The sequence below is a fragment of the Triticum dicoccoides genome, chromosome 2B, assembly GCF_002162155.2.
Source record: "Triticum dicoccoides isolate Atlit2015 ecotype Zavitan chromosome 2B, WEW_v2.0, whole genome shotgun sequence".
Lineage (NCBI taxonomy): Eukaryota > Viridiplantae > Streptophyta > Magnoliopsida > Poales > Poaceae > Triticum > Triticum dicoccoides.
The window spans coordinates 808,887,370-808,903,858 of record NC_041383.1 but is presented as its reverse complement, the minus strand read 5'-3'; the positions used below and the strand labels follow the sequence as shown (position 1 = coordinate 808,903,858).

General features: G+C 47.5%; 2 protein-coding genes across 3 annotated transcripts in view; both read left to right on the top strand.

Annotated features, from left to right (window-relative positions):
* Positions 1–11,405: 11,405 nt before the first annotated feature.
* On the top strand, positions 11,406–15,818 carry LOC119366489 (FT-interacting protein 3-like). Its single transcript, XM_037632232.1, has 2 exons — positions 11,406–11,557; positions 12,470–15,818. Exon 2 carries the CDS (start codon positions 12,504–12,506, stop codon positions 15,552–15,554), a length of 3,051 nt encoding a protein of 1,016 aa, XP_037488129.1. The 5' UTR covers positions 11,406–11,557; positions 12,470–12,503; the 3' UTR covers positions 15,555–15,818.
* Positions 15,819–16,296: 478 nt separating this feature from the next.
* Positions 16,297–16,489, top strand: part of LOC119366491 (probable phospholipid hydroperoxide glutathione peroxidase) — a 2,304-nt gene continuing 2,111 nt past the window's right edge. The window contains exon 1 of one of the 2 annotated variants that reach the window (XM_037632236.1): positions 16,297–16,489. This exon is cut by the window's right edge and continues 2 nt beyond it. In XM_037632236.1, coding sequence (XP_037488133.1) covers positions 16,434–16,489 — 56 coding nt within the window. In that variant the 5' untranslated portion in view covers positions 16,297–16,433. The other variant, XM_037632235.1, reaches the window with a different exon arrangement.

The following is a 16,489-nucleotide window of genomic DNA, read 5'->3' as shown; positions in this document are numbered from 1 at the left end:
GAGTATGGGAGAAGGTAAGAGGATGGATGGAGAAACTACTCTCAGTTGGCGGCAAGGAGGTATTGATCAAGTCAGTTGCACAGGCAATTCCGGTTTACTCAATGTCATGCTTCAGATTACCTAGAGGGTTATGTGACAAAAGTACTTCTATTATTAGGCAGTTTTGGTGGGGCAGTAAAAGAGGAAAACGAAAGCCGTGTTGGGTTGCATGGGATGTCATGGTCCGGCCAAAGCATGTGGAAGGTTTGGGTTTTCGAGATATGGAGATTTTCAATCTAGCGCTACTTGCACGACAGGCGTGGAGAGTGCTAACTGAACCTGAATCCTTGAGTGCTCAAATTTTGAAAGCTGCTTACTTTTCAGATTCAGATATACTAGAAGCTGGGTTGGGCTCACACCCTTCTCAGATTTGGTGAGCCATCCTAGACGGGCGCGATGTTCTGTCTCAGGGGATCCTTAAAAGGATTGGAGATGGGGAATCAACGATGATATGGGAGCAAAACTGGTTACCACGGGACAGCGTCAAGCGCCCGATCACGTCTATGTTGCAAAATCCTCCAGTGCGAGTGGCAGAGCTCATCGATAGTGCTACTGCAAGCTGGAGGGAAGGAGTTGTTAGCACTCTCCATGAAGGAGTTGTTAGCACTCTCCAGTGCGAGTGGCAGAGCTCATCGATAGTGCTACTGTGACAAATAGGTATCTTGAGTATAGCTTCCGCAAATTTTAGATTTAACAAATCTTCAGGAATTAATAAAGTTTTTATAAAGTGTTCAAGAATTGTAGGAAATGCTCATGTTTTTTGAAAATATTCTAGATTTAACAAATCTTCATGAATTAAAAATTGTTTGCATATTTAATCAGTGTTCGATGAAGTTGGGAAGCCTGCTCACGCACTTAGCTTCAGCCTGCTCACGAGGTAGTATTCGGCGGCCTCAAGCAGCCATAACCTCACATTTTGCTCCAAAAAAAAGCTACAACGTCACGTCACACACATCCCTCCCATTGGTGGCCTCGGCCTCGCGGGGGAGCTTGTTGGTGTACAGCAAGTGGAGCACGCCGTGGAACACCTCTGCAGTGACCATGTTAAATCTATTTAATGTCTTTTGAGGGGTTCAATTTAAAAAGTCTATTTCATGGAAACCCAATTTTTATCATGAAAACAAAAGATACACTTTCATTATTTTCGGGTTCTTAGCCCGTGGGCTCCATCCTCCTATCTTTTTTTTAGAACACTGTTCTCTAGCTTGTGGGCTCCTGCAACTCCCAGCCCAGTTGAAAATTCAAGCAGCACCCCATGCAGCGTCTGACTTTTTTTTTCTTGCCTGATGATGGCCAATTTCACAGAAAAAATGAAGCGATGGAGCAGCAAAAAGAAAAAGAAATGGAGATGCGAGGAATCGAACCCCGTGCCTCTATTCCACATTGATTAGCACTCTACCAATTGAGCTACATCCCCAATCACATCTGTTATGTTATTTCCAGGAATTAATATTAATGAATTAACCGTAACCATGAAAAATATTGGCAGTAAATATTCTAAGAAAAGCATGAGTTTGTTTGCACCGCGTGATTAGCCCAGATTTGAAATACCTCAGGTAGGCTATACTCCAACAAATTCCTTCCTAGCAAACAAAATGGTTAACTGAGACAGACATGACGACAGATGGTGAATATATTTGCAAAATCTCTCAGTTCAGCCAGGGAAGAGTACTAACATAGTAACATATGATGCTAGTATCAGTCACGCATAATCAGCCTTGGGTACAAACCATGACATCGCTGAAGCTGACAACGCTCCCCTGAAGATTCAGTGTCAGCTTATTAGAGCTTTGTACACGTCTGATTTTGTCCATTTAGTACAGTAAGTGTAAACTGGTGCTGAAATATTTCGAGGCCGGGTGTGTGCTCGTTATGTTTGTATCCACCCTTTGTAAAAAAGAAAATCTTGAAGTCCATTAAAAAGACACATGTTACCATGGGATCTCATCAAACAACTAGACGGAACTGTTATATTTGAAACATAATTTAGAGTCGGTTTTAGATAGGAAATAAATGTTTTCCAATGTTAAATAAGGAAACCTTCAACGCTGACCCGCAAATATGCTTCGGCATCTGTCTGCGGGCAGGGGGACCAGTCTGCGCACACTGATGCGGGAGCCGGCCATCCAACGCTGCCCCCATATATCCCGCCCCCCGAAAATGTTTAACCCGCACACTTAAATAGCCTAGATGCTCAATCAGATCTTCCTTCAGTTGCTCGTGAGTTGCTCGATACCAAATTTGTTGATGCATTTGAACAAACTCTTCAAATGTGGCCGGACTCTAATCAGAAAGTTTGATAGGATCACCCATGTTCGCAAATTCAAGACTTGCGGCAATATCGTCACCCTCATCCTCCACGATCATGTTCTGCATAATCACACAATAGGTCATCACCTCCCACAAGGTCTCTGCATCCCATTGTTTAGCTGGTCTAAAAACAACTGTAAAATGTGTGTGCACAACTCCAAATGCCCTCTCAACATCCTTTCTAGCTGCTTCTTGTCTTTGGGCAAAGTGAGCCTTTTTGGCCAACTGGGTTAGAGATGGTGTTGACAAAGGTAGCCCACTAAGGATAGCTAGATACCGTCAACCGGATAGTAATCTATATTATACTCACGCCCATTGACAATATAGTGGCAAGGATGAGCTTTTCCTTTAGTCTGCCTGGCAAAAAATGGTGATCGCTGCAGCACATTGATGTCGCTCTGAGACCTGGGCATGCCAAATCCAAAGATCATGTGATGCAACAACTTCAAGAATGATGATATGCTTCTTAACATGGCCCTGATATTGCCCTTGTAGAGCTTTTGAGGAGTTCTTCCGTTTCCAATGCATGTAGTCAAGAGATCTGAGCAAACCTGGGCACCCTCTTGCTTCCCAGATTGCCAAGAGCCTCTCGGTGTCTACAACATTTGGTTCTCTTAGGTATTGAGGTCCAAACACTGAGACCACGGTAGTTGCAACCCTGACCATGGCATCTCCGCATGTGCTCTTAGACATCCATAGGTACTCGTCCCACGAATCAACGACCATGCCATATACAAGTATATGCAGTGCGGCTGTGTACTTCTGGTATTCTGAGAATCCAATCCTTCCCATGGTGTCCTTCTTCAGGATGAATTAGTCATCAAAGGATCGGACCCCATGGTAGAGACGATCGAAGACATTTTGCTCATCCGAACCCGCCGGCGAAAATTGTTAGCAAAGAGGGGATTGGGGGCAAAGTAGTCGGACATCAACGTCAAATGGCCGCATGCCCTATTGCGGTTGAGCACTTGATGACCCTTGATCGATCTCTTGAAATTGAGAACATGCTCTTTAGCACGCTCCGTGTCTGCAAGGACCGTCTGCATCATCGTCGTCTCATCCGTGTAGTCCTCCTCACCAGATGAGCCGTGTGATGACTCAATATAGTGCTCGTATATGTACTCCATATCGGAATCTACTGCTTGAAAGAAGAAGGGCCAAAAAAGTTTAGCATATGCATTTCACCGTACAGTTGCCAAGCATGGTGATTACCGCAGGAGCTGATGCTACCTGCACGGTGGTTGGAGGAGGGGTGTTGAACGGCGGCGGAGAAGAAGCGGCTTGGATCCCGGGTGTACCGCTGGAGGTGACAGACTCGTTGAGTACCTGCAGGGGTGTGCCAGGGCGGCTAGGGTGGTGAAGTAGTGACGAAGACAAGAGAGAAAATGGGAGGATGGATGCGCGAGGTCCGGGAGGGGTTTTGGTGGGTTTTGGGGTGGGCCAGGGTGTCGGACTCCTACGTGTGTACTGTACAGACTCCCGCAAAGTCCCCCCTCCCCAGTTTGTCTTTGGTTTGCCAAAAAAACATGCGCGGGCCGCCCGATGGACGGATACAGGCATGCGTTGGATGGCACAATATGTTCAGACAGCACGGTCTGGACGTATGCGGGAGTTTTGAGGGTTCTCTTTGGAGATGCCCTAAGAGCATCTACAACTGGGCGCCCCAAACCCGCCTCAAACGCCAGGGCGGGCAGACCGGTCACTGACCGGTCCTAGAAAACCAACCCAACCAAACCCCTCAAACCGCCCTCAAATGCTCGACTTAACCAGCCCCCCTCATATCCATCCCAAGTCTATGGTGGATAGGAGGCGACCCGAGCGCGCCCTAGTGCATACGCCACGTCTGCTGGATCCACCTCTAGGCCATCCCTACCCCATAAAATCCCTCTCCAGAGCAAACCTAGCCTCACTTCATTGTGCTCCGCTCCACTCCACTTCCCTTTCTCCAATCTGCCAAATCCTGAGCCTCGGTGACCATGTCCAGCACAGGTAGCCACTCCGATGGCAGCTTCGAAGATGACGACGAGTTGGAGCTCCGTACTGGAGCGCTTGCGGGTGGATACGGGCAACAACTCCAGTTCAGGTGCGACACCGCCTGTCGGCAGGCGCCGCAGCGTCGGCCCTTCCCTCCCCGTGCGCAGATCTGAGAGGGCGGCTCAGACGCCGCCGCACCCCCGGCGGCGTCCTCCACCTCCGGCCGCTGCTCACCGGGCAACGTTGGGTTCGAGTGCCTGCTCCGTTGGTGCCGCAGATGCCGACTCCAAAATTAGAGGCACGCGCCGCCTCCCGCGAGAGGCACAGGGCAAGGGAGATAGGGGCCACTTCGGACGTGGCTGCACAGTCCTCCCGCCGACACCGTGTGATGCCGCGGTGCCCGACAAGGATGAGCGTCTCCTCCAGTGGGTGTACTGCCAGTCACTTACGACGACGAAGACAGACGCCCGACGGCTCCGAAGGATCAACGCCAAGCAGCTCCGGCTCGGCATTGATCAGTCCAAGCGGGAGGCGACGAGGGTGGCCAAACTCAAGTGCAAGCAGGACCGCATTGTCCGGCGCTTGAACAGCCACATCGTCATCTCCGATTCCTCCGACGGCGACGGGTCCAACTCCGGCTGCTACGACATCAACCCACCTCCTGCCGCGGACGCCTACAGCAATGCCAGCGGTCAAAAGGGCAAAGGCCCGGTGAGGAAGTGGTGAAGCTCCATCCTCTCATATCTAGCTCGTAGTAGTTAGCTCCTAGTATCTAGTTAGAATTTGGCGAACAGTTTGAAGTATGTGAACTGTGACCTTCTGATGATCTTTTGGTGATGTTTATATGTGAATTTGCTATCAGTTTAGAGTGTTTTCTGACAATTTTGCCCGTCTGGTGATCTACGTACTACGTTGCATGCTTTTGTATGGACTAGCAAAAGGGCCCGTGTGTTGCAACGAGAGAAGAAGAAAAAATCATAAATCTTCAATGGCCACGATCACATTTTTCTACATCACCGAGATACACTATCACTCTCAATTTCATGAAATCGTGAACATTTTTTTAAACTTGTGAACATTTCTGAAATCATGAACATTTTTGAAATCATGAACATTTTTCAAATTCACAAATACTTTATAAATTTTAGTACATTTTCAAAAATCAAGAACAATTTTTGAATTCATGAACATTTTATACTATTTGCAAACTTTTTTTAATTGTAACCATTTTTTAAACAATTTTCTTGAATCGGGGAATATGTCTAGAATGGACGGGCATTGTTTTGGAAATTGGTGGAACAATTTCTGAAATTCATGAACATTTTTTTAAATGCACGATCATTTTTTGAATCAGCGAACATTTTATGAATGAATATACTATTTTGTAAGTCATGAACAGTTTTTGAATGTTTAGGATATTTTTCCATTCATGAACCTTTGTTGAATTCATGAAATTTTGTTCAATTTAATTAACATCTATTAATACATGAATTTTTTTAAAAATCATGAACATTTTTTAATTTTCCAAACATTTGTTTTCAAAATTTCGAATATTTTTTGAATAAGCAAACATTCTTTATAAAATCACGAACATTTTTTGAATTTACAAATAATTTATGATTTGTTAAACATTTTATTTGAAATTTCTCTTTTTTTGGAACTTTGTTAAAATCCCAAATAATTTAAAGTAGAAAACAAAGAAAACAGAAATGATAAATAAAAAAATAAAAAATAAAATTTAAAGAACAGGCCGTCCGGACATGGGCTGGCCCAAGAAGGCTAGCTGTGTCTTTTACAGTGCGCATAGCACAGTATAGAAGGTTTGTATTACATGGGCCGGCCCAGTCCGGGTTTCTGCTGTGTGATACATTTTTTATTGCTTATAGGCGGGCATCAGTGGGTAATATTTATGTCTCAAAAAAAATCAGTGGGTAATATTTTGCAACTTTGGGGGCAATTTTGGTGACGTACCATCAGAAGAAATAACCCTTTATTATTTGGTATAGATATAAATATAGGGTGACGGATATGAGATACGCGGCCGCGGACACACGGATTTGGGGATTGCCGGGTCAATGTCCGCGGACGCGCGCGCGGGCATCTAGGGTGCCGGGTTTGGCAAGTCCGGCTGTAGATGCTCTAAGGAAACCAGTTTTTAGATAGTATCAAATAAGCAATTCTTTCAGCAAGCTTTGCCCGACTCTAATGAGTGAGGAAGGATGGCAGCGGCGCACCTTCGTAAGATTTAGTGCTTGTAATCGTTGCTATATGGTCTATGAATCTAAATGTAATGTTTGCTATTTTTGTTGTTTTTTGTATTATATGATGAATAGATAGAAAGTTTACAAAAATAATTAAGTCAAGGTACAGTTAATTACCGATAGGTGGCTTATCATTAACCTGGGAAGCACCCCGCGCGTTGCAGCGGGAATTTGTAGGAAATAACTATAATGCGCACCAAAAATCTTAAGAGGAAACAAAATATTTAGGTTCAAGGGTCACAAACATTATTAGGACCTCAAAATGCATGTCTTGTTATTTTCTACTAACATCAGGCCAAGTACAGAACATCATACTTTTCAATTTTGGCAAGTAGAAACTACCAACTACCTAAGCACCCGTAACAATACCATGCATGGAATACACAAATCAGATGCCACAGTTCTTTCATAGCAGTTGCGGTCAGCTCATGAACTATGAGGATGTAAGGTACTATCATAGTGATCCTTCATGGGGTGTAGTAATCCAAGATTGTTTTGTACTATGAGAAACTTCTGCGAGTAATATGTTATTGGTCATCATAAGAAGTTAAGAACGAATGTGCTGATCTAAGAGAGTTATCAAGAGGCAAAAGTATTTATATTAATCCTGTCAAAATTTCATAGAAAGACGTATAAAAGTTCTCAAACAGATTTGGCATCGAACTATTTGTGCTACTGATTAATTTGGTAATTAATTTGCAAAATGAAAATTACAGTTTTGAAGAAACATATTAAACATACATAATCTGGATTATAAACCTGTAGCTGCATAGGTGCCTGAAAATACTTCAGTAGAAACATCTGGCAAACAACATCACATGTCAGAAGAAAATTCAATCGTGTATGAGTGTATGAAAACAGAGCATAAAAGATCAGTTAATATATTGTTACCTCATCCCTCTTTTTTTACAATTACCAATTTGCTATCTGCAAGTCAGTGAGAAAGATAAGATAATTCAGTGTGAAAATCCAGGGAAGTATTTAAAGAACCAAAACTGAATTGTGGCATGTGTGCACCCAGTATACTCTGTAAGGTACAGAACAAAGTGTCCATGAATAAGATATGATCAACTTATAGTCTTGCTCTACCAAAAACACCAAAACTGGCTCGTTCAATATGAGTACGAATAAAGCACATGGGTAGATGTCAGGTAGATGGAGATGATTATTAACAATAAGCCATCAAAGAAATATTATTGCAGGAAGGTGTACTCTCACGGTCTGACCTGAGTAGAACCATGTTCATCTAAAAAAACTGAGTAGATTCTTGCACCTACCTGTGAGGGAAAGAAGCTATTGTACGGAGCTAGGCAAGCAGAATTGGCTTCAATGGTGAATCGCCGGAGATAGCTAAGGCCTTGTTCGGTTGCGTGCGAATCCGAGTGGATTGAAGGAGTTTGAGGGGGATTTAAACCTCTTGTAAGTCAAAATACAAACTAATCCTTGCCAATCCCCTTCAATCCTTTTGGGGAGAGGATTAACCGAACAAGCCCTAAAGGGAACGACAAACTCTTCAGTGAAGTACGAACCACCAGATGGGAGAGATCTGCCCGCCACAAAAAAAGGAGAGATCTGCGCGCGCCCCCCAAAAAAGAGAGATCTGCGTGCTCGCATATGGCTGTTCACGTCAGGCGTTTGATCTTGGTGGAATTATGGAAGAGGAACAGCGCGAGGTTGTGGGAAGGGGCGTAAGGGCATCAGGAATAAATATCCGGGAAAGGGAGAAGTCGCTGAGATAGGTGAAGAGGCACAGGGGAATCAAGAAACTTCCGTGGAGAAGATGGGCTTTTTCAGATGTAGGTAGAGGGGAAAAACAGAGGGGAAAACAGTTTTTTTATTCAACGCATGACCCGTAGGGGGAATAAGAATGATTGGCTGATTTTGCAAACTGGACGATGATGTGGCAAAAAGCTGATGTGGATAGTGTGCATGGCGAGAGAATAGATAGAAGTGGGGAGCAACTTCTTAAGAATGTTAGATATCTAAATAGCTAGCCCCATCAAAATGCATGTTTTTCTAATGGTTTTAAAGCATGCGCCTAATTAAACCCGACTCATACGCCCGGACGGACCGTCCGCTCACTGACCGATCACAATTTTTCGACCCAGACGGGCTCCTTAAACGGGCCTCAAACGCCCGGGCTGACCGCCACTCCTCATATCCAGCCTAAATACGGGGGCGCACGCCCGTCACGTCGAACCTGACAGCCCGACCCCACCCCAAATTGCACAAAATCCATCAAACCCTTCCTCTTCCTTCCGTCACCCTCCAACCTCTCCTGTGCCTGGACCCTCGCCGTCCTCCACCCTTGCTCCCAGTACTCACCACCGGTCCCGATCCACCGCCAGAGATGTCGTCTAGCCCGACCCACACCGTTGCGACAGAGACGCAGTCCGCCTTGTCCGTCGGCGGGGTCATTTCGTCGGCTGCGACTTGCAAGGCGGAGAATGTTGCCCGAAAGTTGCGGTGACGCCGACAACGGGAGAGGGAGGCAGCGGCGGCGGCGGCGCATGGAGGTTCGGACATGGTGGAGAAGTTGTCTCCTCCGCCACACCCAAATCCCCGCACCCCTTCCATCCGAGCGCCGATGCAGATTACGCCATCCGACCCCGTTGGGACAAAGGATGAGTCGACAGCCGACTGGGCCATTCCGGATTCCGCCCATGCAGATGCCGACGGTCGACGTATGTGACTCGCCGTAGCTCGTTCGGGCGCGGATGAGCACGGGCACGAGCTGCCCTCGACATGTTCGACGGAATGACCGAACAAGAGTCAATGCATTTTCTTTGCTCCTGTTCGATCATATTTTTGCATAGACCACTAGATCATTTCGCACATGATGAATGCTTTGTAAACCATAATTATGTAGGAGGTGTTCTTGTCGAACATGATCAATGACAATGAAGATCTGATCGAAATGGAATAGGAATTGGAGGCCACCACCGCATTTGAAGTTGCGACAACATCCAATTCCAATCCGAGCAAGAAGAAGAAGAAGACCAAGACGCCGAAGGCAAGAGGTCCGGCATTCTCAAGATTTGAGGACATCTTGTTGGTCAAAACTTGGTTGGCCACAATGTTAGATCCAATAGGTGGCACCGAGCAAAAGGGGAACACGTATTGAACGAAGATTTGGAAGGGGTATCATGAACAACAGAAGTATGTGGAGCCCCATCCTATCATGACCACCCGCAATGTGGCATCTCTCCAACATCTTTAGGGGGTCATTCAAGGGGAAGTGAACAAGGACGTTAGCTACTATTCACAAGTGACCAAACGCCCTCAAAGTGGGATGGGAGTTGCAACTCACGTAAGCTCAATTGCTTCACCTTGTTGTCATTTGCATATGCTTCTTGTGTTTGCATTTTTGTCCTCATACATATGTTGTTTGCTAGACGGTGGTGACGGCCACTTTGTATCACGAGGTGGAGAAGAAATCATTTGCTTTTAGCCATTGTTGGGTCATATTGAGTGGCAAGCCGAAGTGGAACCAACTTGTGGCCGATCTCAAGTCCGGCAAGAAGAGGAATGATAGCTCAAGCTCCAACCAATCAATTGGGTTGGACGATGAAGAGGACGATGTTGTCATGACGACTGAAAAAGCCATCGTGCCAAAGGATAATCGCCAAGTCACGGGAAACAAGCGTGAGAAGGCACGTGCCGTCCGTGATGCCGCGGCTACCAAAATGCCGTCCACATGCACATGCATTTTTTTCGGTGAGGGAAAACAAGAAGGGGGAGAGGTACAAGCTCATGTTGGATGCGCAAAAGGAAAGGATGAAGTGGGACTGGAAGAGGGCGGCGAAGAAGCTCAAAATTGAGAGGGAGAAGAACGAGTTGGAGAAGCAACAAACGATGATCAAATGGAAACTTGAGAAGACCAAGACATTTGGCGACATAGAGCTTGAGAAGGAGATGTTGCAACTCGCACTGAATGGAAGATGCAAGGATCATGTTGGCGGACGAAACCCTCTTGGATGAGCATGCGAAAAAGTGGCTTGCGGACGAGAAGATGAAGATCAATGACCGTAGGAAGTACGAGGCGGCGAGGCCGGCTGCGGCCCAGATGCAAACGGAGGAGGCAGTCCAGATGCAGGCAGAGCAGGACGCATTCCGCCCGGAGCACGACGCATTCCGCTCGGAGCAGGCGCCCGACCAGTGGTCCGAGGCCATCCGTCACGGTCGGACATTGATCTCATTTTCGCATGCCTGGTTTGTTGAACTATGATTTTCTTTGCTTTGTTTTAAACTTTGGAATTCGGACAATTTGTATCGTATGACCGACGTGCATGGATTGCATGGGCTTAAGAACTGGAATTTATGGTATATTGATGTGCAGCGCAACATTTGAGGGATGTTCGATTAGTGCCCGTGGCGTTTGAGGGGCCGGATTTACCAAGTCTTTGATAACTTGGACCAATTGTGGAGGCAGCACTACACACCACAGCGTAGCGCTGTGGCGGTAAAAGCGGAGTCATCACCGCACCAGCTGCCGTCCGTTGGTCAAGGTCACACCCAACGGGCCCGCAGCTATTTCGAATTCCGACGAGAGGCAAACACAGAAAGAAGCGAGAAATTGCCTCGCAACGAGCCCGAGGCGAACCCGAACCCGAAACCGACGCGGCGCGGCGCACGAGGACGAGGACGGCGACCGACCCACGCCTCACCCACGCGTCTCCGCTCTCCTCTTGACTCCACGCAACGCTCCTCACTCCCTCACAACACCCAACGCAAAGCTCCCACCTTTCCCCCGCACGCCACGCAAAACCCACCCACACCCTCCGCCCCCCGGAATCCCCTCCTCCGCCGGCCGCCCGCCCGCCCTCCCGTACGCCCCCCCGGCCACCCCGCCCGGCGACGGACAGCATGGCGGCGTGCTGAGGCGCCAGGCGCGCTCGCGGGCTCCGTCGGCCGGCGCCCTCCGGCGGCATTGGGCCAGATCCGCCCTGATCTGGGCGTCCCCCGCTCCAGAGGTGAGCCCCGGCCCTCCCCGCTCCCCGGCCCTCCTCGATTCGCCGTCTCCGCTCGCCGCCGGCGCGCCGAATCCCGGGGTTTCTCGGGGGTTTATTAACGCTCCGCTGCGCGGCGGAAAGTAAAAGCGCCGGCGGGCCTTCCGCATATGCCTGCGGATCCATTAGGTGCGGCGCCGCCGTGCTAAATCCACGAATCGACTTTGATTCCGTGATTAATTCAATAAACTAGTCTGGCTTTTCGCCAAAGGGTTCGACAAAAAGGTTGATGCGCTTGTCGTGGCTGCCTGATTCGGACACTTGTTTTGTTTTATTTATCTATCTAGTACGTAGTATTTATTTATACTGCTTATTATCCACATGTTAGATCCGTGTGCGTACGTCGCCTTCAGCTCTGATGTGAGCTCCGACGCGTCGCAGTCTGCCTGAGGCCAGCGTTAGAGGCTGTTTGCTGGCTTGAAAGCAAATTTAGTTTAGTGCTGTGGACTGGATGTCTAGGCTTGATGTGGACTGCTCCTGTCGAGATTCTCATCTCATGCATATAGAAATAATTCCCGCACCCTTTGCGGAGCTGGAACACACCGGTTCTTCTGTAGATGAGGGGCGATCTATGGAGTGGGTGGTTATGCGAGTGCGATTGCGACGCTTTAGTGATCTGCTGCATATAAGTTTTTCTTGTTAAGCCTGGTTTTTATTCTTATTTGGATGTGACACTCAAATTTGTAGCATCTGCCATGGTGCTACCTAACTGCTTTTCTGTATATGTGTGCTTATTTGGTTGTGCCAGATAAATTGCTGCATTTGCCATGGTGCTATCTAACTCTGTTTTTCTTTTTATGTGTGCTTATTTGGCCGTGACAGGCAGTTTGTACCATTTGCAGCAGCGCTAACTGTGCTCATCTTTCATGTATGCAGTACAGAGCACTAGATCACAACATCACCAGAAGCAATGGCGTCATATAAGCTGGGCGTGGAGGTCGCAAGCGCTCATGACCTCATGCCCAAGGATGGGCAAGGTTCTGCCAGCGCCTGCGTCGAGCTTACCTTTGATGGTCAGCGGTTCCGCACGGCCATCAAGGAGAAGGACCTGAACCCCGTCTGGAACGAGCGCTTCTACTTCAACGTCTCCGACCCAACAAATCTTCCCGAGCTCGCTCTTGAAGCATATGTCTACAACATCCACAAGTCTGTCGAAGGCTCCAGGTCATTCCTTGGCAAGGTCAGAATCGCTGGGACCTCATTCGTGCCCTTCACCGATGCTGTCATCATGCACTACCCACTGGAGAAGCGTGGGATGTTCTCCCGTGTCAAGGGGGAATTGGGCCTCAAAGTATACATCACAAATGACCCCTCCATCAGGGCTTCCAACCCTCTTCCTGCAATGGACCCTGTTTCGATCAATACTCCTCCAACTCAAGCTGAGCAGATTGCTGCTGATATAACCGGTACTAATCTGAATGCTTCTCAGCGTCATCAGGAGCACAGGCATGATGAAGTGAGAACCTTGCATACCATAGCTAAGGACGTGCATCATCATCAGCACCATGGCCATCTTCCAGCCTCTTTTGCTGAGCAACCCTCCAACTCCAAGTATGGTGTTGAGCAAATGAAACCTCAACCTCAACAGCCCAAGATGGTCAGGATGTATTCAGCTGCCTCCCAGCAGCCCATGGACTATGCACTTAAGGAAACCAGCCCCTTCCTCGGTGGTGGACAGATTGTTGGTGGTCGGGTTATTGGTGGTGAGAAGCATGCTAGTACTTATGACTTGGTGGAGAGAATGCAGTATCTGTTTGTGCGTGTGGTCAAGGCACGGGACTTGCCTAACATGGACATCACTGGGAGCCTGGATCCTTTTGTGGAAGTAAGAGTTGGCAACTACAGGGGCATAACTAAGCACTTTGAGAAGCAGAGGAATCCTGAGTGGAATGCGGTCTTTGCTTTCTCTAGAGAACGTATGCAGGCCTCTGTCATTGAAGTGTTGGTCAAAGACAAAGATCTTGTCAGGGATGATTTTGTTGGCATGGTGCGATTCGATCTGAATGATGTGCCAGTACGTGTGCCCCCTGACAGTCCACTGGCTCCAGAATGGTACCGGCTTGTTCATAAGGATGGGGACAAGTCAAGGGGTGAGCTGATGCTGGCGGTTTGGATTGGCACCCAAGCTGACGAGGCATTTCCTGATGCATGGCATTCAGATGCTGCTACACTTGAGGATCCATCTGCCGTAACACACATGAAGTCGAAAGTTTACCATGCACCCAGACTCTGGTACCTGCGAGTTAATATAATTGAAGCCCAAGATATTCTGATACATGATAAGACCCGCTATCCCGATGTTTTTGTCAGAGCACAGGTGGGGCATCAGCATGGGAGGACAAAACCTGTTCAGGCTAGAAACTTCAACCCGTTTTGGAATGAAGACCTTATGTTTGTGGCTGCTGAACCTTTCGAGGATCACCTTATTCTGTCGCTTGAAGATCGTGTAGCTCCTAACAAGGATGAGACGCTTGGCCGCATCATTATACCATTGACGATGATTGATAGGCGGGCTGATGACCGCATTGTCCATGGGAAGTGGTTTAATCTTGAGAAGCCTGTACTTGTTGATGTGGACCAACTAAAGAGAGAGAAGTTCTCTAGTCGGCTCCATCTCCGTCTCTGCCTTGATGGAGGATATCATGTTCTGGACGAGTCTACAAACTACAGCAGTGACCTCAGACCAACAGCCAAGCAACTCTGGAAGCCGTCGATTGGTCTGCTTGAGCTTGGAGTCCTTGGTGCACAGGGGATTGTTCCTATGAAGACACGTGATGGAAAAGGTTCTTCAGACACCTATTGTGTTGCAAAGTATGGGTCAAAGTGGGTGCGAACACGTACTATCATGAACAATCCAAACCCCAAGTTCAATGAACAGTACACTTGGGAGGTCTATGATCCTGCAACTGTCCTGACTATTGGTGCTTTTGACAATGGCCAGCTTGGAGACAGGAATGGGGAGAAGCCATCCAGTGGTAAAGATGCGAAAATCGGCAAGGTTCGAATTCGCCTTTCAACACTTGAAACTGGCCGAGTATACACCCACTCGTATCCTCTCCTGGTTCTGCACCCATCAGGGGTGAAAAAGATGGGTGAACTGCACCTAGCCATACGGTTTTCCTCAACGTCATTGGTCAACATGCTATACCTGTACTCCCGACCTTTGCTGCCGAAGATGCACTATGCACGCCCAATACCAGTGCTTCAGGTTGACATGCTCCGCCACCAAGCTGTCCAGATCGTGGCTGCCCGTCTCAGCCGTATGGAGCCACCTCTGAGAAAGGAAGTTGTTGAGTACATGTCAGATTTTGACTCTCACTTGTGGAGCATGAGAAGGAGCAAAGCAAACTTCTTCAGGCTGATGAATGTCTTCTCAGGCCTGTTTGCCATCAGCAAGTGGTTCAGCGGTGTCTGTGCATGGAAGAACCCCATTACCACTGTGTTAGTTCACATCCTCTTTATAATGCTGGTGTGCTTTCCAGAGCTCATACTCCCCACAGTGTTCCTGTACATGTTCCTGATAGGGATCTGGAACTACCGTTACCGGCCTCGCTACCCTCCACACATGAACACCAAGATCTCTCATGCAGAGGCTGTTCACCCAGATGAACTCGATGAGGAGTTTGACACATTCCCCACAAGCCGGAGCCAAGAGGTTGTAAGGATGAGGTATGATAGGCTGAGGAGTGTTGCTGGAAGGATACAGACTGTTGTCGGTGATATCGCAACCCAAGGGGAGAGAGTTCAGGCACTGCTTAGTTGGAGGGATCCTCGTGCCACAGCAATATTTGTGCTATTCTGTTTCATAGCCGCGATAGTGCTGTACGTCACACCGCTCCAGGTTCTTGCAGCATTGGGAGGGTTCTATGCCATGAGGCACCCAAGGTTCCGACACAGGCTTCCTTCGACGCCAGTGAACTTCTTCAGGCGGCTGCCAGCGAGGACGGACAGTATGCTGTGAAGAAGCTACCATCTGGTGGCCTTATCGTTGTAATCCCTAGAATTACTCCATGTCTGTCGCTGTAGCTCGACTTGCCGTGTTGTTATTTGTGACTGTTCGTCGTTCAGGACTTCGAGTCTGTCTATCGTATTAGGTGCTGGACCAAGGGAATAATGTGCTGACAGCTTATCATGACTTGCCAGGTTTTGGAAGCATGCTCTGATCGTTTATGAAATATCTTCTCGTGTAATGTTCAGTACCCTGCTTGAATGGTTTTTGTGGTCATCTGTGTTTCTAACCAGTTGGGTAATTGCATCTTTCTACAAGCATTTCTGTGGCTGGTTTCTGCTGGCTGATTATCCTTGATTTTTGTGTTCATGTGATTTTGACGTGATATTTTTTTCCGAATATGCCTTTATTGGACCGATATTGTTTCGACTTTTGTAACTGTTTCCCTATGACTCTACATTTGCCCGAACTGGTGGAGTAACACTGTTTTCTTCCCCTTTCATTTGCATTCTAACAGTAGTTTTAAAAGCTCTCCATTCAAAGAATGTCCAAAAGCAAGTCATTGTAGTAGCTGGTGTATTGTAGGCCCAAAATATTTTGTCTACTTCTCATTGTAGCATTCTCTGCCATTAATATTTTCGATTCAGGAATAGCCCATTCGAATATAATGCGTTGCAATTTGTGTGGCTGTCATTAGAATCTGTGGACACCATATGGACTGCAAAAAATAATGAGGAATTCCAAGACATTCTGAGACTTCCTGAGATGCACAAATAAATCTCAGGACAGGTGCTTGCCACTTGTCACAAGTTCTTCAGAGTGCTGCCGCTTAACTCTTTCTTCTCCAATCCTTTCTCAAGTGGAAACATTACAGTATTGCCAAAAGCAAAGATGGGCGCAGCAGAGTCATCTTCCAAGCTTGGTGGCTCCGTCCATGACTTCGTTGT

Bases quoted from the DNA above. Each gene is read 5' to 3' on its own strand.
- LOC119366489 (XM_037632232.1), top strand. From the start codon at position 12,504: ATGGCGTCATATAAGCTGGGCGTGGAGGTCGCAAGCGCTCATGACCTC.